General features: G+C 48.8%; 2 protein-coding genes across 2 annotated transcripts in view; one reads left to right on the top strand and one right to left on the bottom strand.

Moving 5' to 3' along the window:
• Window positions 1-14191, bottom strand: part of TTC6 (tetratricopeptide repeat domain 6) — a 73038-nt gene extending 58847 nt beyond the window's left edge. Inside the window, exons 1-4 of the mRNA XM_074586810.1 lie at window positions 12821-14191; window positions 3915-4438; window positions 3620-3655; window positions 2278-3434 (exon numbers count right to left, since the gene is read on the bottom strand). Coding sequence (XP_074442911.1) covers window positions 2278-3090 — 813 coding nt within the window. The 5' untranslated portion in view covers window positions 3091-3434; window positions 3620-3655; window positions 3915-4438; window positions 12821-14191. The remainder of the gene's footprint in view (window positions 1-2277; window positions 3435-3619; window positions 3656-3914; window positions 4439-12820) is intronic.
• A 1993-nt stretch (window positions 14192-16184) lies between these two features.
• FOXA1 (forkhead box A1) lies at window positions 16185-21723 on the top strand. The gene is made up of 2 exons (XM_074585191.1): window positions 16185-16536; window positions 19047-21723. The coding sequence occupies exons 1-2, from the start codon at window positions 16465-16467 to the stop codon at window positions 20307-20309; spliced, it is 1335 nt and encodes a 444-aa protein (XP_074441292.1). The 5' UTR covers window positions 16185-16464; the 3' UTR covers window positions 20310-21723.
• Window positions 21724-22944: the final 1221 nt, after the last annotated feature.

Genomic DNA, 22944 nt, shown 5'->3' with positions numbered 1-22944 from the left:
ACTCCAGGCATTGGAAATTATATTATTCTTATAATAAAAATTCTATTTTTTAACAGAAAGTGTGGTAGGAATCATTATTCATAACTGATTTCTCTCAAAGGAAACAGAGCTAAGTACTAATGTCCCACTGAGCTGGCATTCCATTCCCCAGATAATGCTCTTTTCAATGCTGGGGGGAAAACAGTGCTCAGCCCCCACAGCAATATCATAAGCTATCCGTGCTAACCAGTCATTAATGCAAGATCAAGAATAAGTAAAGAGAACAGAATATTTTTTTGTAAGAAATGAAAAACACATTTAATTGTGAGAGCTTGTTTTCATTTTGGTAGTTCTGTTCTTTTCCTAGGTATTTCTGTTTCATTTAAAAGAATACATTTCTTACTTCATTAGAGAAGGCAAGCCTTGAAGCACAGTGTAATGTAAATAAACCATGCATAATAATAATAAAGAATTGCTAGAGTCTTCATCCTATTTATAAGGTCACTTAAGTTCAAAAGACGCCTGCTGCAAACGCCTTTGATTTAAAAAAAAAAAAAATAAATGTAATCAGCAAGGGTGTCTGTCATTCATCCTAATGTCCATATGCCCATACCTAAAAAAACATTAAACAACAAACAACTGCACCAGAAAGTCATTACCAAGTTCAAATTTTCATTTTAGTTTGAGCCTGATTGATGAAAGTTTTGGAAATAAAGAATTACACATCACAGTACTCCAGAGGTCAGATTTTCAAAGCTCAGAGCCCAGTAGTTCCCACTACAAACAACAGAAAATCAGTTCACTTCAAATTAAGAACATTAAGACTTGCTAGAGGCCATACTTTAAAAATTTTACCTAGAACATAAACCATATTTATAAAAGAGTAAGAAAAAACACACAACGCCACACATGTTACTAATCACTAATAGTTATTTTGGGTAAATTGAACAAGAAGTGATTTTCCAGATCCAGGATCTTCTTTAGCCCTTTTCCTATCTGCCCTGAAGTATTTTTGTATCCAGATGGCAAATTTCAACCAAAGGCAACAGTCACACAATATTACATTCCTAAAATACAAGTCAAGCAATGACAAGGGATCACCTCAGTGCAGCCACACTGGGGAAAGTCTTCTCTGGTTTCAATCCCAATTGAAATACACCAGAAATTATTCAGAGAGCGGGAGACACTGTGAATGCCTCAACCACACAATCAGTTCTCAGAAGAACAGAACAGAAGAAAATCAAATCAGAGGACATAAACCTATTGGAAACGCAGCTTCGGACTATTGCTGCTCATGGATTTACACACTGAAATTAACTGAGTTCAGGATTATGTTTTCTCCTAACTTTTGTATTTAATCCAAAAACAGTCAATCTCACATTAAGAGAGCATAAGGTACTACACTTATTCTATGAGAGATCTCTATGGTTACAAAAGGTAGCATTTTGATAGTTGTGGGACACAATGTTCTTTATCATCTCCTAAAGCACTCGTTCGTATGCTTTTCATCAGTCTTCCACACTTGCTTGCAGAGGCAGTTGCTGCTGAAACTCCATGGTTCTATTTGTTCCACAGCAACCCTAACAAGTGCTAGCATAAATACCAAGTGTGATAGCCATTTTTGTGACATGAGTTTCAGCCCTCTTGGAACTAGAACAAAACTATCAGTCTGGCTAAGAAAGGACAAAGAGACATCTGATAGTAAATTACTACTTTAGTTAACAAATGAATCAACAACCCTTTGGTGAAAACCTAGGAAAATTTTCTATAGCAGGTACCCGATGCCTAGTATTACTGATATCTCCTGCTATAGTTAATTGAAGGGACTCTCTTACAGCTGCTTACACAATCTACCTAACTGTGACAATAAAGAATTTGTCTTATTGAGAGGTCACAAGTTAAACAATAACTAAAAGAAGCAATATTTTCAACAATATCCCAAATGCATTTAATGCGCTTTTTCATCTGTCAGACTAGAATATGTCATCTTCAAAAAGGGAAAGGAGAGTAAAGAAAAAGTGGTATTAAACTATAAGCAGTATAATAAAAATAACACCCCAAAAGAGCTTATGTTTTAATATATTTTCATATCAGTTCATTTTCATTTTTAAGGGACACCAAAAAACTGGCAGAAGAAACAGTGAAGAATATTCTATGATACATCAGTGTCTTTATGCATTTGTTTTGTCTGGCTTCTGTGTTGTAACACATTGTAGGAGCTGGAAAAAAAATATACAGCTCTTATAAAAGTAATATTTACCCAAGAGAAAAATATTGCTCTTGTTCTGGTTCACCTACTTCCATTTTTATGCTGTAGTTCTGGCCAAGAACACTCTCCAGGAGTTCTTTGATCATCTCGTCTGAGGGAGATGGAGAAGTAGACTGCAGGGAAGCAATTATTTCATCAATAGACCTTGCAACCACTTTCACAGGCAATGCTGGTGTGGAAGTAGGCTCTTCAGGTTTTCTCTGCTGGAAGTTCTTCTCGTATATTTTTGAAGTGTCTGGTCTAGTCACATCCCTTACCTCTTCCAACTGTTCTCGAGCAGACCTCACACTTGGCTGCTTACTTCCTTTTCTCAGCACTCTTCCCAATTCAACATCTAAATCTTGTTGCTTTGCTTTTGAAATCACTCTGCTTCTCTTCTTACAGCTTTCCCTGGTTATTTTTCCCTTTCTTGAAACATTTTTACTTGTATAAGAATCTGTAGAGCTAAATTCATCACTGCCTTTAATCACAGTATCTATTTCTTCAGTTTTCTCTCTTTTAAAATTCTGAGGATCCATTTGTAGCATACGTACTCTATCCTTTACTTTACTAACAGCTTTTGTCTTTTCTAATGAGATAGGGGAGCTATTAACATGAAAATTAGACAGGCAGTAACTTGGCTTTTGAGGTGGTGCTGGGTGCTTGACCATTACAATTTTTTTAGTGGTACCTGCAAATGATGCTATTACTGGCAGTTTTACAACTGTACTTTCATGACTACAAATGGCATTTTCTCTGTTAACTTTTTCAGACCAACTTTGCTGATTTTTGTCAGCACTGACTTCTTCCACAGATTTATTTCTTTGAGTCATTACCCTGAGATCAGGAGTTTGTTTTTTCATGTCTCTTACTTCAGAAGATATCCTTACTTTCTGTGAACACCAGAACACCCAATGAATTAATTAGGAATATTTTTATTTATATTCATGACAGGCTTATGTGGACTCTTTGACCTCTGGAGAGGATAATGTTCTAAACTGATGTGATTGATCTGGTGTTAAATCTTCCAATAAGGGCTAAATGCTCACGTTTCTAGGAGCAGTAACTATTCCTTGTTTGATCTTCAGACCATCCCACTGAGATTCCCTGCATATAGTCTCATGTTCCTTAATCATATTCAGCTCTTCCACACAACTCAGTCCAAAGTGCTCATGTTTTCTAGCAGTTTTCTCCTACTGTATCAAGCCTGTAAATTCAAACAGAAATGAGGTTTTGTATTTTATATACCAACACAGAACCCAATCTTGCAAAGACTACTTCATTTTGCTAAGGGCCCCATTGATTTTAACAAGATTGTTCTGAACATATATAATTAAGCAGCAGCAATGGCTATTAGCATTTTACCTCAGGAAACAACCAAACCATTTGTACCTTTGCGAGCATAAATTGAGAGTCGGCCAGAAACTCCTAAGAGAGAAAAAAAAAACCTAAGAAAGGATTTCTCCGAAGGCTTTCGCCAATTAGCCACAACAAGCTTTCCACCTACAAAAAAACAGCGACCCCCTCCAAGCCCCACGTCTCTCTCTCTCGAGCAGGCAAAGGGCCTCCCTCCCCTCAGCCAAGTACCTCACAACCTGACAACCCACAGCCGGAGAGGCCCGCCACGGGGCAGCCTCCCCGCCACGGGGCAGCCTCCCCGCCACGGGGCAGCCTCCCCGCCACGCACCGACACGGGCCCCGCGCAGGAGGGCTGCTAGTCTCCCCCGGCACGGCGTTGGCGGCCCCGGGGGACGACGAGGAACCGGAGCCGGGCCCGCAGCCCCAGGAGGAGCCACCGCCGCCGCTCCCTCAGGAGCCGGCGGGCAGGGGGAGGACGCGCGCCGTAACCAAGCAACGAGGCTCCCGCCGGGGGAGAGAGAGCGGCCGCCGCCGCTCGCCAGCGCCCCCTGCCGGCGGGGAGGGCTGGGCCTGGCAGCGCCCCCGATCTCCCCGCTCGCCGTGTGAGGCGGGACGCGGAGTCTTTCGCGGATGGGGCTTTGGTGGGATTTTACTCCCTTGAGTGAGCCTATATGGAAAGGTCTGCAAGTTTCGGCATCATCCAGAGGCGTCGTTAGAAAGGTTCAAGCCAAACCACGGGTTTCTGCAGGCCACGGTGCAGACGGGGTCATTTGTACCATTGCATCCTCGTTTCTCTGCTGTGGAGGGCAACCCTTGGTCCGCTCTCAGGCACCGGCTCCTTAAAGTTCTGCCCTGAAAACAAAACGTACAAATGGCATCACTGGGGATGTGTGTGCCATGGAGTGTGGCCGCTTCCCAAATGCAATGACAGACGCATTTTTCCTGTCAAACTAATTTTCGCAATTGCCAAAGGGTCAGCTTGGAGATGAAAGCCCAACTCAGCTGCGTTTGACTCATTTATCATCGTCAATAAAGCTTCTGTCATCGGGATTTAATTTATAGTAATAGGGATTGCCCGCAACAGGATAGACTCCATCTCAGACTCCATAAACCAACAAGCTTTGCAGTATTAACATGGGCAAAAACTCCAAAACCAGTTCTCTGGGAGGAAACCTGGCTCCATGTCGTACAGTTTTACTAGACTGTCCGTCAAAGAACAGAGGTATCAAATATACTTGACAGCTGTCTGGTGAAAGTTAAATTTTAACAGTAGTTCTTTCCACACATGAAGTATGATGTAAAAGTGGACCAGGAGAATTTATGACCATTTCAGTGTCCAGCAAATGTAGGGATGATAACATGTGCCAAAAACCATCAAACCTTATGAAAGAAATTAAAAAAAAAAAAAGAAAAAGAACATATAAATAAAACAAAAATGTGAAAATTCAAAGTGAATCTATCAAGATGCTTATAACTATGGCACAAACCTACAAGGTCACACTGGCCGGGTTCCCAAGAAGGCTGGTTGTGTGGCTAAATAGGCGAAATGAAGCAGCTTATAGCAGTGAGGGGAAAAAAAAGTTTCCTCCATATAATCTGAACTCAAAGCCGGTGCTTTTGATTTTTCATGAATCTCTGGGCTGCAACAGTTCTCAAAATTATGTTTGTAACACACTTACGTCTCTTATGGTGGGTAAAAATAAAGTCTTTTTTTCTTTAGTTTGGGTCTCCAAACACCCACGTGATAACAAGGAACTGTAGGGTCTAACTGCGTATATTGGATTCAAATATGTCACTCAACTGATTGAAAGACTCCACTGATCTAACAGGCAAATGTCTTCTATTATCCCTTCCTTTCTTTGTAGCTTTCAGCTACAGCTTTGTAGCTTTTTTTTCCCCCTACTTAATTGTATTTATTCCTGGAGTTCAAGGGGGTAGTCAGTGTACATCTTGAAAACAATGCTTCTTACACTGGGATAGAAGGCCCACTTTTAGCTTGCTAATGCCACTAAAAACTTGTTGAAGATTAAAAACTCATTTGCCAATCACATTGCACCCCAATTAGTATCAGGTTTTCTTCTGATAGCAAGATAACTGACTAAAGCCCTGTAATACACTCTAGGAAGCCTATCTATTTGGTGTCTAATTTGCTTCTCCCTCTCCCTAGCAGGAATCCCACAGTAGTTGGAGGAGCAGAAGGTGGAATATGAAATAGTTTATCCGCCTTGAAGGATTCCTGTTAGCTGCCCAGGCCATTAGAGCAGTTCAGAACAGGAATGAAGTTTTTGATTGCCTCATTGAAAATGAATCCTATTAGCAGTTTAATGCAGTTGTAAGCCTAGAGAACAGATACATTTCAAACTAGTTAAACAGTAAGTAAAGCCTCAACAATTTCATTTACCCAGAACAGTTCCTCTCTGCAGGAGTCACAGTGGGATGTGGAAGAAAAGACCCTGCATGTGAAGAGGTATTTGCATCAGGAAGTTCCAGTAAGAAGCCGCTGAATGGCAAGAAGTATTTGCATCAAAAAAATCTTAGGAAGAAGGAAAAATCCTTAGACATGGGCTTCCTCTTTAGGTTAGTAGTTGTGGTAAAATGGAAAATGCTGTGTTACGGTACGGTATCTGTTGTCTGCCAGGTCTGCTTGCAGCAAACCAGGGCCTGGCTCCTGGGGAATGTAGTTCTGTTACAAGAAAGATTCCAGCCTTGGTTCATAAATGTTTCCTGGTTTACAGCATTTAGACTCTAGGTCCTGTAAGCAAAGGGAGTAAGCACCCAAGGGGAGATGATGTCAAGTTAAATCCCAAATGCTATATTTTTCCTCTACTAATCCCCACACATTCCAGGAGTAAGTGTTGCCAATATATCCTCTAGATCCTCAGCTTGAGCTACAGAGATGACAGCTGCCGAGATTCTTCTCTCTGATACACAGGAAAACAGGGAAACCTTTTTTCCTTTTACCCAGGTATTATTAGCACATGCCCCTCTCTATATGATCACACTGATGCTTAAAGCCTGAAGGTGTTTTTTTATTGAGTTAAACAGGTTAAGCCCTATCTCTGTAGCTTGCATAGCGCAAAATTTAATCAGCAGATGAATCCTTATACTTAGCAAATGGATCTAGATTTGGAAAACCTTGTGCAAGTTCAGTGCCTGGGTACACATTATTATTATTCTTAATTAGGCCTCACCAGATCACTAAGCTTTCTAATATCGCATAAATTGTATCAGCTAAGTTATTAGTCTATTAATGCTACAAGAAAAGGGTTTTTTTCTCTTTAGAAAGAGAAGTGGTCATTAAAAAATTGTTCAGTTGGTTGGAGAAAGTTGAAAATGGAATTTCTTTTCTCCTAAATTGGCTGAGTCCACACCATGTAGGAAGTCCCACCCCTGGTGCACATCATTGCCATAATCCAAGTTCATGCTGGAATGAGACTGAGGTGCACATGGTGCCCCACAGGCTTTGGGACGAAACCAGAGCACAGTCCAGAGAAGTTAACGGTGCTCTCCAGTAGTCGCTGTCATCTGGGCAATCAGGAACCAGGACAGTATGGTGCATATGAAATGTGTACAGCCTGGTATGGGCTGTCTAGCAAATGCCAGAAAGAGTCCTCGGAAAGCTGAATTGCAATTACTTAAAAGAAAAAAAGGAAAGTAAGAGCATTTTAGTAGTAGTAGAGCAGCAGGAAGAGCAACTACTTTGCTAGTTCTTCTGTGGCTTACATCAAGGTTGTCACTAGATGCTAAGCCTCACCTTGGTATCTATTTCCAGCAGGCTGTGAAACTCTTGTCACATGAAATAGGCCAAAGCCCTGCCAGCCCAGCCGGACGATGCTGCTCTCTCCTTTTTGGTGTGCTGCAGCCAAAGCACCAGTCTAGTCTACCCCAAAAATGGCAGACACTTGCTCAAAGCTGTTCACCAATGCAATAGTTCTAGCAAGGATAACAGCATATTTGCAAATACAGTTTCACCACGATGCCCAAGTAGCGTTATCCCATTTTAGAGACAAGGAGCTAGAACAAAGAGAGTCTGAATGGCTTTACTAAGTCTCCCAGTAGAACCAGTGGCAGATTCATAACTGAGTCACTGCTTGTGACTGCTAGTAAATAGAAAATCAGAGGTATGTATCCTCAGGCTACTGTTTTGCTCTTTGCATCAACATCTTTGTTTTAATGTTTCTGCCATGTATATTTATAAAATGGCCGTAAACACTCAGAGCAAATCAATTAATTATAAGCTAAAACACTGACCTGTGAAGTACAGCCACTGGGAATGCAGCACACAAACTTTTTTGACAGTTATGCTGTGGGGACGGTAATCTGTAGCAGAACAGTGGAGTAAACAGGTTGGGGGGAAATAATCTCTTAAATCAGAGACTGTCAATACTGAAAAGCTTTTTGGTTAGTTGCAAGGGTTTGATCCAACTGAGCTGAAGGAAAAACTTTTTTTTTTTTCAGTGATCAATCCATATTGAATCCCTTGTGCAGGAAGCAGCCATAGAAAGGTTTTGTGGAATTAGTATTATAAATCACACATTCAATCCCTTTGTGAGTGTTGAAAGCATTGTCATTCTTCTAATCGCTATATCCTATCTTTGATCCATAACAAATATGCACACCCAGCTCTGCTAATCTCCATTATGATTGTGAGATACCTGTATTTGCCAGTACTATACCAGTAGAAATAGTTAAAATTTTTCTTGCTTCTATGATCCTGGGCTTTGTTGTTTGTTTTTTTCTTTCCTGATTGAAACACATTATTTAAATAATGGCATTTCCTGTATAGTTCAAAATAAAAATAAATAAAAAGTTGGAAACGCGGTGGAGCCCTTTTATTTAAAAACATATTTATAATGAGAAAATAAGTTGGTTGTTTTGAGTGATCATGAATCACAGATTTTATTTTCAGTATGACATGACTATAATGTTTCCAGATATGTGCCATTTTACTACATAATCCAAGAGAAATAACATGGGTTGCTTCTAGAAGCCCATCACACATAGCCTTTATTATAGGCACAAGGTCAGAGACACTCTTGGCTTTGAAGAAGGCTGTAAGCAATAAACGGAGAAATTACAGCTAAACACCTGCCAAAGTCTTTGCTGGGCTCAGCCCTTTACTTGCTTTAGTTTTAAAATTTGATCATATTATCTCTGCTCTCCGCTGTCTTTCAGTTAATACAGCAGATTTTCCAGTCCAACTCTTCTGTTCTCTTAGGACAACAGCTTGACTGTGGATATATGGATGTAGATATATATGTGTGTGTTTGTAGATCTCATAGGTTTCACGCTGAAGATTCAGTGTTGGGGGACATAGAAATCCCATTTAATCACAAGAAAAATCTTCACATCTGATCAGTTTCTTCAGCAAAAGGAAATGCCCTGCAAAGGGTGAGGAGCGGTGTCTGCAGAGGCTGAAGTTCCAGCTACCTTTAAGGACAATGTTAAAAAAGATTTAAAGGATTTCTGGCACAGCATGGACGGTGATCCTTGATACTGATCCTGAAGAGGGGAAAAGGATTGTTTGTTCAGCGAGTAATAGGAAAGCCACCCGATCCTGCTATGAAATTGTCAGGATGGAAGAGAGAATCTCTCTCTTTCGGAGGAACCGAAGGAAAGGTCGGGTGTTGGATTCCTTCCCAATCGTCCCACCTTGAGTCACTACCTAAAAAGAAGTAAACCTGAAACCACATGCACTGCAGAAATATTTTGGCAGCTGCTTTGTTGGTTGGGGAGGGGTGGAGGAAGAATGAATTAAATCTGATTCTTCCTTGTCTCACCAGTAGTTACACAGAGAACTGAGCAAACGTGGCAACAGAAGGGAAGGCACATGGTGAGCTAAGTGACCTTCCTGATGTCATTCCCTTAAATCTGCTCAGCAGGGAGATTCACCCTTGAAACGCTTGAAGCAGCAGCAGAAGCTTAGGCCAGCTGCTGGGAGGACCAACCACTCTCCAAAATATGGAACAGCTGCTGCCCCTGAGGAGTCCTAAAATGTTACCAAATCCAGACCTTCCTCTACTTTCCCATAGATGCTAGTTGACTATCCTATTTTATGGGTCTTGCTTCTGATTTTAGGGTGTTACCAGTTGATACTCACGTTATCACATTTCAATGTAAAACTATGGGACATGTTACATAGGGCCTTCGGGCATCCTTTTCCAGGGCAAATATCATTTTTGCTACACAGAGGTTAGTGTACGTCCCCTGATGGAGCAAATGGCCAAAGTGTTTCTTTATATGTGTGACCATGCTGCCATACATCCCACAATAGCTGGGTGTCCATGTTAATACAGCTCAAGAAAATGTGCAGTTAATTCAGCCTGAATTAATTTATGCTCTAGGAACTGCAAGCTGAGTAAAGCTGTGGAACTGCTCCCTGGGGAGGAGTTTAAATAAGCCAGCCTTGATTTTGTACATTTGATTCTTCAGAGCTGAAGCCAGCCAAGAAAGCCATTTATGATGGATACTGCTCTCTCTCAATGCTTTTCTGTAAAACTGCTGTGGAGACAGAGGCAGGGAAATGATTAATTCTTTGCGAGTAAAGGAGAATGGAGCATACAATTTGAAAATATGGTGCTATGCAGTGAAAGAAGGTTAGCATTCCTCCTCTCTCCATTGCTTAAAATCCAAGTTACCAAACCAAGTCCACCTTCTGCATAGGAAGGTCAGTTTGCAGAAGAACTGGAGTATTGTATTGGCATGAATATTACAAGCAGTTGGTCAGCTTTGCATCTCTTGTCCAATACAGCGATATTTGGTTTACATCAGTAAAACAGATGTTCTCACAGAGAACTCACTGCAGGTTTTGGAGAAGAAAGACTCATGGAGAGTGGAAATAGCTTTTGTTCAACCAGCAGATATTGTTGGGAAAAAAAAATAAATGGCAGACTTTGGACTATGAGGTCACTTGGGCAACTTTAACAAAGAAATAATTCTAGGATTCATGCACAAGTGTCCCTCCTACCACACTCTGTTTCTTATACTGGTTTATATAGATTAACTGCACTCGCTGCCTCAGTTTGCTTTCTTGCTTTCTTTCTTCCTTGTACGTGCATTGCAAGAAATCTGTATGTGTCCTGAAATACCATTTTTGCAATTTGGGTGAGATTCTACAAAGTGGGTGCCATTGGTGTATACGTGTTTCCCTGTGCATAATCGAATTCCCATCTCCTCTGACAGTGTTTCTTCCATGCCATATTACCGCAGTTCCTTTAAAACAAAACAAGGCACACAAGACTTTCAAAGAGAGATTGAGTAATTGCATAAGAGTTGGCACACTGATTGAAATAAACAACAGAAGCATTTCTATTTACATTTCAGTAGATCATAACATAAATAAAAAACCCAATAACTGAAATAAATACTTACATGGTTGCTCTTGAGTCAAATGAGAAATATCAAGTGCATTTATTTTTACATAAAATAAGTAAAACACACTTGGCCAGTCATGCACCGCAGTGTGAGCATCCTGCCAACTGGAGTTCTGCAAACAGCATACACACATCTACTAGCAAAAATAAAGTGATTATATGCAATGGATTGTGATTTACCTAATTAAGAACTATTTTGTTACAGTAAAGAAAAAGCAAACAAGAAAACAGAGGCTTCTCTACTCTCATCTCTTCAACCAATGGATATTAATTTATTTGTAATTTTTCATTTTGTTATTTGTGCTTCTTTTTCCTTTAACTTATCTGATACGTGAGTATTTGGGGGGTGAGAGGTATTATTTTTTATATTGGGAGTGTCACTCAAGTCACTACATGCTGAATGATGCTTAGAAAAATGAAACACAATGAACTGCAATGAAATTTAAGAAAAAAAATTAAAATAAAATAAAATAAAATAAAATAAAATAAAATGAAATGAAATGAAATGAAATGAAATGAAATGAAATGAAATGAAATGAAATAAAATAAAATCCGGCAGGTCTGGGCCTCTGGAGGGGGCGACACGCCGCTGCGCTCCCGCCGGCAGCAGGGCGGTACCTGCCCGGCGTCCCGGCCTCTCCGGAGCTCCCTGCGCCCGGCGGGGGCGGCTGAAAGGGCGCAAAACCCGCGGCCGAGAAGCGGGCAGCGGGAAGGCAGGGCCCGGCTAGCGAGGGGTGCGTCCCCCCGGCCCTCCTTGCCGGGGACGGGGCGGCGGGAGGGCACGTCTGCTCCTCCCGGGAGGATCGAGACCACGGGTGCCGGGGAGGAGGAGGTGCAGTGACAAAATGGGGTGCCCCCCTCCTACCTCGGGTTGGTCGGGGGAAGGGGGTGACTCGGCTGTGATGGTCGTAGGTAAGAAAAGCTCACGCAGAAAAGGCTCCGAAGCAAGTGTTGACCCCACGCAGGGCCCTCACCTGCCCAGGTGCTGCTCCTGAGGGAGAGGAAGGTAAACGCCACCTTATCCCATCGCACCGGCTGGTGAACTCCGGGGGCGCGGGAGCCACCGATCCCCTGGGTGGTGCTCCGGGCAGCGGGGGGGTATCCCCGCCGGCCCTTCTCATTGAGGGCTCAGCGGCAGGAGCACAGTGCCAGGGCGGCTCTGCCCTGGGGGGCCGAGGGGTGAGAAACAAGCTCCCCGACTCCGCCGCCGTCTCTATGGGCTCCCTCCGGAGCGAGGGGCGCTCCCGACCGTCACCGACACCTGCCCGCGGAGCGCCCCGGGACGGCCCGCCCTCCCACCCCGTCCAAAGGACCCTGCCCTGGGCAGCGGCACGTTCCCACCCGATTACTGTTTGCCCGCTTGCATGAGGGAGGATTCCGGGTTGGAAACAGATGGGAAGAGGGATTTCCCACCGTCGGGGGGGGTGGATGAGTAAGGACAGGGGGAGGGTGGGAGAGACTGAGGGGTTCCACGCCGTATGAGGCGACCCGCTGCGCAGCTTCCCTCCTCGTGTTGGGCCCGCCTGGAAAGCCGGGCACCAACAACCCTCTGCAGGAGACAGATGAGGGGAAAAGAGAAGGCGGATGTACAGCGAGGAGCAGGGAAGGCATCATGATGCCGACACAGCCTCACAGCTCCTTCCCGATCTGCCCCGCACAAGCACTGCCGAGAGATTCCCTGCCAGGACACGACGGCGTTTGGGTAAAATCAAATAAGACCCTGCAAATTAAACCGGCAGGCGCTGCCCCTGCCAGTGGAGAAGTAGCTCTCACACTGGAGCGAACTAAAATAGCGCTCCGAACTTAAAATTAAAGCCCCCACCGATTCCTACGGCCGCCCGCCCTACGCGTGGGACAGTACCTGCGGGCGGCGCTCCCGAGCAGCGCTGGGCGAGCGGCGCCGACGGGCTCTCGGCCCCCGTCCCGGGGCCGCTCCCCGCCTGACAGCCCGGACCCCGCAGAGATGTGCTTCCTAAAAAGCGGCCGCTTGCCGAGTGGTCTTTGCGGGGCCCAGCTCTCACTGCCAACGCTGATGACACGGTCTCCCGTGGACGTCCTCCCCCAGCTCCACACACCCGCAAACCACACACACGTACTTTCCTCTTTTAGGTCAGTTATTATGTTTTCCTCCTTGGCAGCGCGCACCGGTGGAGCCTGGCACCTTGTTGCCGTTTAGATGGGGAAAATACAGCTCACTTCAGCCTGCAGTTTTCTCCACAAAAAAAAGAAAAGCTGCACAAACAGCTCCCCTGAAAAAAAAAATTAAAAAAAAAAGCCAGTGTACAGCTTGATCAGAAACTGGTGCTACTCTAACTAGAGCTAGGGAAAGGCTCTGCCTAAATCGGGCCAGGGCTACCGTCCTGAAGTCTAGAAAACACAAAAGCAGCTACGCGCGTCTGGAGAGCTCCTGGCTGCTATCATGTGTCCTCCATCCTAAAACAGTCCTTCACTTCCAGCTGCAAAGGGTACGGACAAATCGCGCTGGACTCTCGGAGCATCTCACCTAGGGTTTCGCAGAGGCTGAAGTGCGGGGCAAGGGCAACTACCGAAACACCCTCTTTTTCCTGTAACCGTGGGCAGAGCCATCAGGACCCTCTTCTTCACACAAGGAAGGCTTTTCTCCACCAGGGCTGCAACACAGCAACCCCGGCTGAAGGGAAGTTCCAGCAGGCAGCGGCTGACTCTGCCTTGGGCTTGCAGATTTGTACACCAAGCCGAAAGGTTCTCTAAAATCACAGCCCATCTGTGCTCTCACCTCTGGCAGCAGCCTTAGAAAGAGGGAGCCGAGCCCGACGCGCAGCCCGACAACAGGAGGCGCTGCGACTTTGCACAACCCCCGACCTGCCCTCCCCTCCCCGCCCGGAACGGCCCGCCACGGCCCGCCCGGCCGGCGAGCATCCCGGCCGGGGGCGTCTCGAGGGGCCGGGCCGGCGGGGAGAGCGGCTCTTGCCGACCGCCACGTCTGCTCCGCCCGGCGAAACGCCTCCCGCCGTTTTGTAGCAGCATCCGAGGAGCGTGGCCGGCTTCCTGCCTTGCTCTTTTTTTTTTTTCTTTTTTTTTTCCAGGTTACGGAGTGAGCCCTGCGTGGGCTGCCCGGTGTCCCGGCGGGTGTTGATCCCGCGAGGCTGGGCTCTGGGAAGCGGGGCAGCAACCGCCCCGAGGTCACCCGGCGGCGGGGGGGGGAGTGTGACACCAGCTGTGTCGCTGGGACCGCTGCATCCCTCCCAGCCTCGCCGCATGCAGGCTGGGAGGGGTGCAGCGGTCCCAGCGACCCTCAGGTACTAAAATGAACAAACCACCACCGAAGGGTCTCTAATTTCACACATATAGACCGCTTCCATTAGTGAAAGAGGGAGGGTGCATACACGAAGACCGCAATTTTAATATCTCTTCGATTTTCCAATGGGTTTTGTTCCAATTTCCACGGGTGCAGTTTGACCATTTGAGAAAGCAGGGTTTAAATCCAGTGCTTTTATCTATTTTATTTCCTTCAAGACACATTTTCATCCCTTGTTCTCGTCTGCTGATTCCAGAGTTTTGTTTGTTTCGAGGATTTGACTTAATTCTGTTGCCAGATTTAAAGAAAGAAGGACGAGGATGGAAAGAACAAAGAAAGGGATAACAGAAAACGCATTTAGAGGACAAGTTAGAACGTATTTGTCGAGGTGGAGATATGCTATATCTCGTCATTTGAATGATGGGTCTCCGTATAAGAAACTTTAAAATCGTGTTTGCGGGGGTGACGTTTTCGCAGATCACTCGAGGACAAATCACTGTGGAAGCAACTGTGATCCTGCTGAACGTTACACGTGCCAACCAAAAATTCAGACCCAGATGTGTATTGTACTTTGTGTGGTATGATACGCAAGCCTTTTTCAAATTCCCAAGAAACTTTATTTCCCCTTCAAATTCCCATTGCCCAGGAAGTTATTTGGGTTTGGGGAGTTTTGTTTGTTTGTTTGGTGGGTGGGGTTTTTTGGTTTTGTCCTTTTTTTTTTTTTACTATCAGGTGATAAAAGTTCTGGTAGCTGGATAGGAATAAATTCATAAAGGATATAGCAGAGAAACCCAAGAAAAGTCTGTGGTCTTGACATAAGCTCGAGGAGCTGGACAGGGCAGGCGCAGAAACAGAAAATGTTCGATCCGTCTGCAAAGCCTGAATATTCTCTTCATAATGATAAAGAATGTTGTCCAATGTCAATTTGTTTTATCGGTGTTGCCTCTTTTTACCTTTTACCAGCCTGTGTAGATTCCTCCTCCTTTCTTTGAGAGAAATCACGTTAATGAGCAAGAAGTTGGTAAAGAGATACCCGCTACTTATTGTTGCTACTCCTGGGTGCCTTGGCACCAGAGAAGGCTTCCGAAGGAGCCTTCTGGGCTGGAGGCTTTCCACAGTAAAGATATAAAATGGTTTCAGTGACTCACCTGATGTTTGCCAAGTGGAGGTTAATATCGGTAGATCCGCATTCAAGCCTCTGTCCGCATTTATTGGGTGCCTGTTGTGTTATGTCTCAGCGCGGTGACTCACATGGTTTCTAAACGTAAGGCACCAGAGAAAAAATATCACCGCCACCATCTACATAGGACGGCAGCCCCGTTTGAAGGGCCCATGGAGGAGGCGGGGGGAAAGGGGTCGGAGGGCTTTGGGGAGCGGGGAGCCGAGCCCTCCTGCTCGCAGCCCGGAGTGCCGAGCCCGGTCCCCCGCCCCGAGGGCGCTGGGAGCCGGGGGCGTCGGGCAGGGGAGGGGGGCGCCGCCGAGGTACCTGCGCGGTAACCGGCTTTGAAGTGAGGGGCGGGAGCGGGGGGGAAGCCTGTGGACTGCAGGACTCGGGACTTTGGAGCACGTCCTGGCCATCAAGTTAAAGGAGCATCTACTGGACTTCAGTAAATATTGCCCCTAATCTCAGGGGTTTAAGGCTGGATGGCCTTTTGCATTCTCTTCAAACAGAGGGGGCTGCCCTTCCCTTATCTACCTCATTTAATTTCCACCGATCCCTCCTAGCATTTGTCCTGTCCATCTGAAAGGGGGGGGGTGTTCCTCCCCCTTTCCTACTCTTCCCCCTTTGCCCACCTCTGTCTCTCCTTCTTTCCCCACAAGCTTAAACCAATTACGCCGCTTTGCAAATAAAGTGCCGCCCCGGGGGGAGTTGCAGGCGAGGGGAACTGCCTTGTTTGCAGGTGCATCTCCGGCTTTGTAGGTGCGAACGCCTTTGTGCGGCGGACAAATGGGGAGAGGAGGAGGAGGAGGTGGGTACTTCTGCGACGTAAGATCCACATCAGCTCAACTCCACTCACATCCCAGCCGGCACTTCCTCACTTTCTCAACTGTCTCGCCCCACACCGCTCCCTGCCTCCTTTTTGGCTGGTTATAGAGGAGAATTCAGCACCCCCCGCCCCTCGTGAGAGCTGGCTTCCTGCTAGGTCGGGCTTTCGGGCTCTTTTCCTGCTGCCCGTCGCTCGCTTGCAAGAGGGCTGGATGGTTACACCGGGCAGGTTGGCTCCATAATGTTAGGGACTGTGAAAATGGAAGGGCATGAAACCAGCGACTGGAACAGCTACTACGCCGACACTCAGGAGGTGAGTAAATCCCAGGGTCTGGCTCCGCTGCTGCCCCTCTGCAAGGGGGAGGGGGGCCGGGGGGAGGGCTGGGGGTTTAGAGGGGGGCAGCAATCGGAGGAATCGGTCTCCACTCCAGATCCTGCCAGTGCAAACGTGCCTCCTCCCTCCCTCCGGCGCTGAAGCTGGCCAGGCTTCCCCGAGGAAAACACGGCTTCCGAGAGCCCCGGGAGGCGTTTGAGGGAGACCCAGGGCGGTTGCGGGCCCGCCGGGAGGGCCGGGGGACCGGGGGCAGCCCTTGATCTCATCTAAAAGGCTTTAATCTCCGCTTGCGGCGCGCACAAAAGCGTCCCGTAAACTCTTGGCTCGGGGCAGAGGACTCGCCGCGCTGCCGGCCCCCGGCTCCTTCCCGGCAGATGGCAGGGGGCGAGGGAGCCGGTGGCCAGCGCGTCCCGGGGCGGGGGCAGCGCCTTCCCCGGGCTCCTCGGCGGGGCCGCCGGCCTCTCTGCTGGCCGTTGCCGGGGGCCTCACCTGTTAAAGCCGAGCGAAAAGAAAGGGGGGGGCGGGGGTTGGAGAAAATAGCCGTTTGTTCGTACTTTGCGAGACGGGCTGGCGGCGGCGTGCGCTGCTGCCGCGGGCCGGCTGGCGGCGCTGCCGGGAGCGGCCCCGGGAGCCTGAGCGAGAGGGGGGCCCGCAGCCCCGGACCCACCTCCCCGGACCCGGCCCGGCCCGGCCCGCGGCACCCCGGGAGGCTCTTCCCTCCCCCCTCTTCTCCCCCCCCCCACGCCTGTTCGGCAACACGGTGCCAAAGAAGGGGGACAACCGGCCCGAGCGTCACCAACTCCGGCGGAGGAGAGGGCCACGGAAGCGACCGGAGTCCTCCTCGCGGCGCGCCTCGGCCCTGCGGGGACCCGGGGGGCTCGCTGTGTGTCGCTTGCGGCTCTGCGGTGGGGGTCCCCGGGGGAAGGCAGCGCCTGGCAGCCCCGCCAACAGCCCCGCGGGTTGCCGCCCGGGAAGGAGCCGTTTTAAGGAAGTGTGGCGGCGAGGCAGGCACCTAGGTGTGCGCACCCGGGCATTGCATCAGCACAACCCGGACACACGGCTACACAGTCCCCACGCCTCGTCCCTGCACCCCGGAGCTGGCACACAGCCCCCATAGGGCCACGCGGGCACAGGCAGATACGTGTCACCCTACTGGCATCTTTTTTAATAGAGGAAAGTCGGCTAAGGGCAAATAAGGGTCATCCTAATTATGTGCCGTTTCCAGACTCATTTATCCTCGCCATACTCATTATCCACAAACATAAAGTTAAGCGACCTTTGCTTTTGCTATATTTTAGCCTCAATATTTTCTCCTCCCCTACTACTTAATTTGAATCCCTGCATGGATGCAAGTTGGGAAACACACCCGCGTTCTACCGTCTCAAATAATTAATGTGATCCTCTAAATTAAAAGCGCGTTTATAGGCTCGTGGAATTTGTAGTGAACAGTAATGAATTTTATACACTTAACCGTCGCCTAAACCTCCTTTCCTTAGCCGTATTGCCTTTGGTCGAGGTAAAATGGGAACGTCTTTCTTCCTCCTGTTAAATCAGATGCCGTACTGGAAAGCACAATTTCAGGCTCTCCGGTTCTGCCTTTTTTAAGAGTTGTGTTCTGTGGTAGGGTGCTGCATTTTTTGCACGTCGGGGAACTGTAGAAAATCTCAGGCAGGGAAAGTTCAGGCTTTTCGTACTTTGGGAAAGTTGAGGTTGGGTTTACTTTTTTTTTTTTTTTAATATATCTTTAATTTAAACACTGACTTGATAGAAAATGAAGACAAGGGGAAAGCTTTCCACAGATGAAATGCGCGGACGTGAGCTATTTGGTTTGAGTATTATTTTTTTTATTATTTGGGGTTTTTTTTGTTACAAGACATTATCGCATCTTTTGCAGGAACAGAAATTTAAATCGGCGCAGGGTGGGAGAGATAAGTGAGATGATAGTTCTTAAAATAATCTTTCTTAAGCGCAGGCAGTTGAATTTCTCCTTGGCGCAGGCCGCGTACGCCCGTAAATTTCAACAATCTGAGGAGTTTCAATATTTAGGTAGCGAGACGGGGCGCAAAATCAGCAAAACCGCGGGAATATTCCTGGAGGAAGCCTCCTCCCGGGGCAGATAAAGCCCGCAGCCCGGCTCTGCGGGGGTGCGGAGCTGCTCCGGGAAGGCCATCGGTCCGTGCGCCCCGGGGATCCCGGCGCAAGCCGCGGCACGCCGGTAAAACGGGAGGGCGTCGGGACCGAGAACCTGGCCCCCCCCCCCCGCCCCGTGTCTATTTATAATCACGTATGAATTAGACCTTTTCATCGCGCCAGCGGCCTTTCCGCGCGGCTTTTGGAAAGCGCCTTCCCGGGTGTCGGGGGAGCGGACGGCGTCCCGCGGCGGGGGGTTTGCACGGCTCGCTGGGCAGGACGGGCGGATCCGGCCCCGGCGCGTTCCCGCACGTCCCCCTCTCCCCCCCTAACCCCCTCTCTCCGTCTCGCTGCCCTAGGCCTATTCCTCGGTGCCCGTGAGCAACATGAACTCGGGGCTGGGCTCCATGAACACCATGAACACCTACATGACCATGAACACCATGACGACGAGCGGCAACATGACCTCCAGCTCCTTCAACATGTCCTACGCCAACACGGGGCTGGGGGCCGGGCTGAGCCCCGGTGCCGTGGCCGGCATGCCGGCGGGCTCGGCGGGGCCGGTGAACGGCATGCCGGCCGGCGTGGCCGCCATGGGCACGGCGCTGAGCCCCGGCGGCATCAATGCCATGTCTGCCCAGCCGGCCCCCATGAACGGGCTGAGCCCCTACGGCGGCATGAACCCCTGCATGAGCCCCATGGCCTACACGCAGTCCAACCTCGGCAGGACGCGGGACGCCAAGACCTTCAAGCGGAGCTACCCCCACGCCAAGCCGCCCTACTCCTACATCTCCCTCATCACCATGGCCATCCAGCAGGCGCCCAGCAAGATGCTGACGCTGAGCGAGATCTACCAGTGGATCATGGACCTTTTCCCCTACTACCGGCAGAACCAGCAGCGCTGGCAGAACAGCATCCGCCACTCGCTCTCCTTCAACGACTGCTTCGTCAAGGTGGCCCGCTCCCCCGACAAGCCCGGCAAGGGCTCCTACTGGACCCTGCACCCCGACTCCGGCAACATGTTTGAAAACGGCTGCTACCTCCGTCGGCAAAAGCGCTTCAAGTGCGAGAAGCCGGCGAACAGCAAAGCCCCTCAGGAGGGCAGGAAAGATCAGGCCGGGGCCTCCAGTTCCAGCTCCAACTCCCCCCTGCACAGAGGCCACAATAAACCCGCGCAGCTGGACACCGCCACCTCCCTCTCCAGCTCCAACCCGTCCACCAGCCCCCAGTCTATGGACCACAGCGGATCGAGCACGGAACTAAAGACCTCGGCCTCGGCCGCCTCCTCCACCATCAGCTCCGTCCCCGCCCTGGCCTCCGTCCCGCACCCCCCTCACTCCTTAGCCCACGAACCCCAGCTCCACCTCAAGGGCGATCCCCACTACTCCTTCAACCACCCCTTTTCCATCAACAACCTCATGTCCTCCTCGGAGCAGCAGCACAAGCTGGACTTCAAAGCCTACGAGCAGGCGCTGCAATATTCCTCCTACGGTGCCAGCATCTCCGGCGGGCTGCCCCTGGGCAGCGCTTCCATGGCGGGCCGGAGCAGCATCGAGCCCTCGGCCCTAGAGCCCTCCTACTACCAAGGTGTGTATTCCAGACCCGTGCTAAACACCTCCTAGCTCTGCACCCCCCGCCGCCGGGGGCGAGCCCCTCTTCCCCTCCGCCGCCCCCCGCCTCTTCCCCTCCGGCCGCACCGCTGCCGCCCGCTCCCCTTTCCCGGCTTCTCTCCCCCCTTTCCCTCTCCCTGCGACAAACCGAGGTGTTTCCGCACGCTGCGTGCACAGGACTGTTACTTTTTAATTGTCTCGCAACGCGTTGTGTCTTGTTATGATTCCACCACGACCTCCTGCAAAGCCGGCCGCGTCCCGCTTGTACATAACCCCCCTCCCGCCTCTGCCGCCCAGCCCCTCTCCCCGGAGATCCCCCCTAGCCTTTGCAGGGTGTTATTAAAAAAAGAAGAAAAAATTGTTGAGCTTGTAAACTACTTGTTTGTGCTTTCCGCCCCTTTGTCTCCCCCCCACACCCTCACCCCTTCTGTGCTCTATAATCTCATGTAAGTTTACAGGTATGTGGCAATACTTTAACAATACGGAGATGAAGAAGCGAGTAGACATTTAAGACTTTTTTTAATTAAAAAGGCTTTGAAGGACAATACTGCTGTGAAGTAGCAAAACACTAAGAGAATCTCTAAGCAACAAGAGGACTATTTACTTTCTCGGATCATCCTTTTGATACTTGCAAAATAAACCTTCGGCTACTACAACCCGCATACACCCAGATGCTGCGGGACGGATCCTGCACTCCCGAGGGGACCAACTGGAACTTTGGAGTGCAGGATGCGACCCTTATTTTTTTCCAAGTGTTACCTGTCTTGGGATGTAATATAAAGTTACAAGAGGTCACAGCCAGTTGGATATTTTTTTTTTCCTTCCCATCTGTTACTGAAGATTCTCGTTCATCAGGAACTCTCATCAACATGTGGATGACATGCTTATTTAATTTAAGTGTCTTCATTCTGTACCAGCTAGAACTGTGTTATCTATAACAAGGTTATTTTCCCCCTCCCCCAGGAAACGTTGACTATTACACCGACGCAAGGAAAAGAGGAGAGCTCTGTCACTCTCCCCTTTTCCAACTTGTTTAATAAATCCACATCAATTTTTTTTTGTGTGTGTGGCCGTTTAATTATCGCCATCGTTAGCTTGTTTCATCCAGTGTTAATGCACTTTCCACAGTTTTACACGGTGTTAGCATAGCCAGACGGGTTTTATTATTATTCCTGTTCGCTGTCTCAATGTTCTTAATTTATTGCATGGTTTATATTTTTTTCTTTCTTTACAGCTGGAAATTGCTTTAAATGACAGTAAAAAAAGAATTACACGTGAATTTAAGAAATTTTGTTAATTTTATAAATGTGATTGTAATTGAAAAAATATTTTGATTTAAAACGATAACTGAGAATTTAATGCGTGAAGTATGTTTTTGATCATTTGCAGTTAAGGACTTTAAATAAATCAAATGTTAACAATGAAAGACTTCTGCTATTTTCTTTCAAAATTTCTGGGGCGGGTTGCGGAGGACGGAGCCGTGTGCCAGAAAAACAAACGCGGCGCTAAAGCGTGGATGTGAAGAGGAACGATTTGTACGGCCAGGCTTGTGGAAGGAGGGAAGGAAGGGGACGCGCCCGCAGGCTGCGTTTGCGGGGCGCCGCGGTGCCACCGGCGTGTGCGGGTCTGTATGTGGTGGTGTCTTTTTTATTCTTCTTCTTCTTTTTAATTCACGGTGCCGGGGTAGGTTGAGAGAGGGAGGGGAAAAAGACACCCGAGGCGGTGTAACCTCCTGGGTGCTTTGCAGCCAGAGCCGGCGTTTCCCCGCCGGACGGGGCGAGGCCCGAGGGGAGCATCTCCAGCGCTGTTCCGCCTCGCCCCGGGCCGCTGGAAAGGCTGGGCCGAGCTCCCAGCCCTGGCTCGGATCTATCCCGGCGATAACAGCAGCCGCGCTGGTCGCCAACAAGCGGCATCGTCGGGGCGAGGAGCAGGGGGGGCGTTAAACGTGAACAGATTTCGCTGTGCTCAGCCGCCTCCGTGTACGGCCGCCAGATAAAAGAACTGTGTAATTCTCATAATTACCGCATAATTGCCCCCCTGACGGGTTAGGGACAACGGCGGCAAACTAAATTTGAGGGGTCGATTTAGAAAATAAAAGCCAAACCAGCGTCCCAGAAATCTCACCGAATTCCTCCAGCACCGCTACCCAGCGAAAAACGGGAGAAAAACCGCATTGGAGAGCCCTTATGCCCTGGGTTTTGCAGGTGCGGCCGGACCGGCCGCGGTGCGGGGCGGGGGGGGACCGAGATGGGAGCACGGCGCTCCCGGCTCGCCGGAGCCGAGCTGCGCGGCGCGCTCGGTGGGGCGGAGATTTTCCGCGGGTCCCGGCCGACCTGTAGGGTCCTGCAGAGGGAGGGAGCGGGGGTTTGTGCCCGGGACGCCGGGTTTGGCCGGGTGGTCCATGACCCGGCTGTGCCGTCCCTTCGCCCTCCGTATTTTCTGAACTGGCAAAGGCCGACAGATGCCCCGCGGCCAGGGGCAGCTCGGGGTTGCTCGGCACCAAGTCCGGGCAGGTGGATCCTATTTAAAGTCCCGCTTCTTCTGCCAAAAGGAGCTTCGTGCGGATCGAGACAGGATGAAGCCCGTTTGCAGCAGGACTTCACTTGTCTCCCGCAGGCTAGTCTGCAGAGAATATGCCACTGCAGCG

Source organism: Larus michahellis, chromosome 4 (assembly GCF_964199755.1).
Source record: "Larus michahellis chromosome 4, bLarMic1.1, whole genome shotgun sequence".
NCBI lineage: Eukaryota > Metazoa > Chordata > Aves > Charadriiformes > Laridae > Larus > Larus michahellis.
The sequence above is the reverse complement of the archived record's forward strand: the minus strand, read 5'-3'. Positions and strand labels throughout refer to the sequence as shown.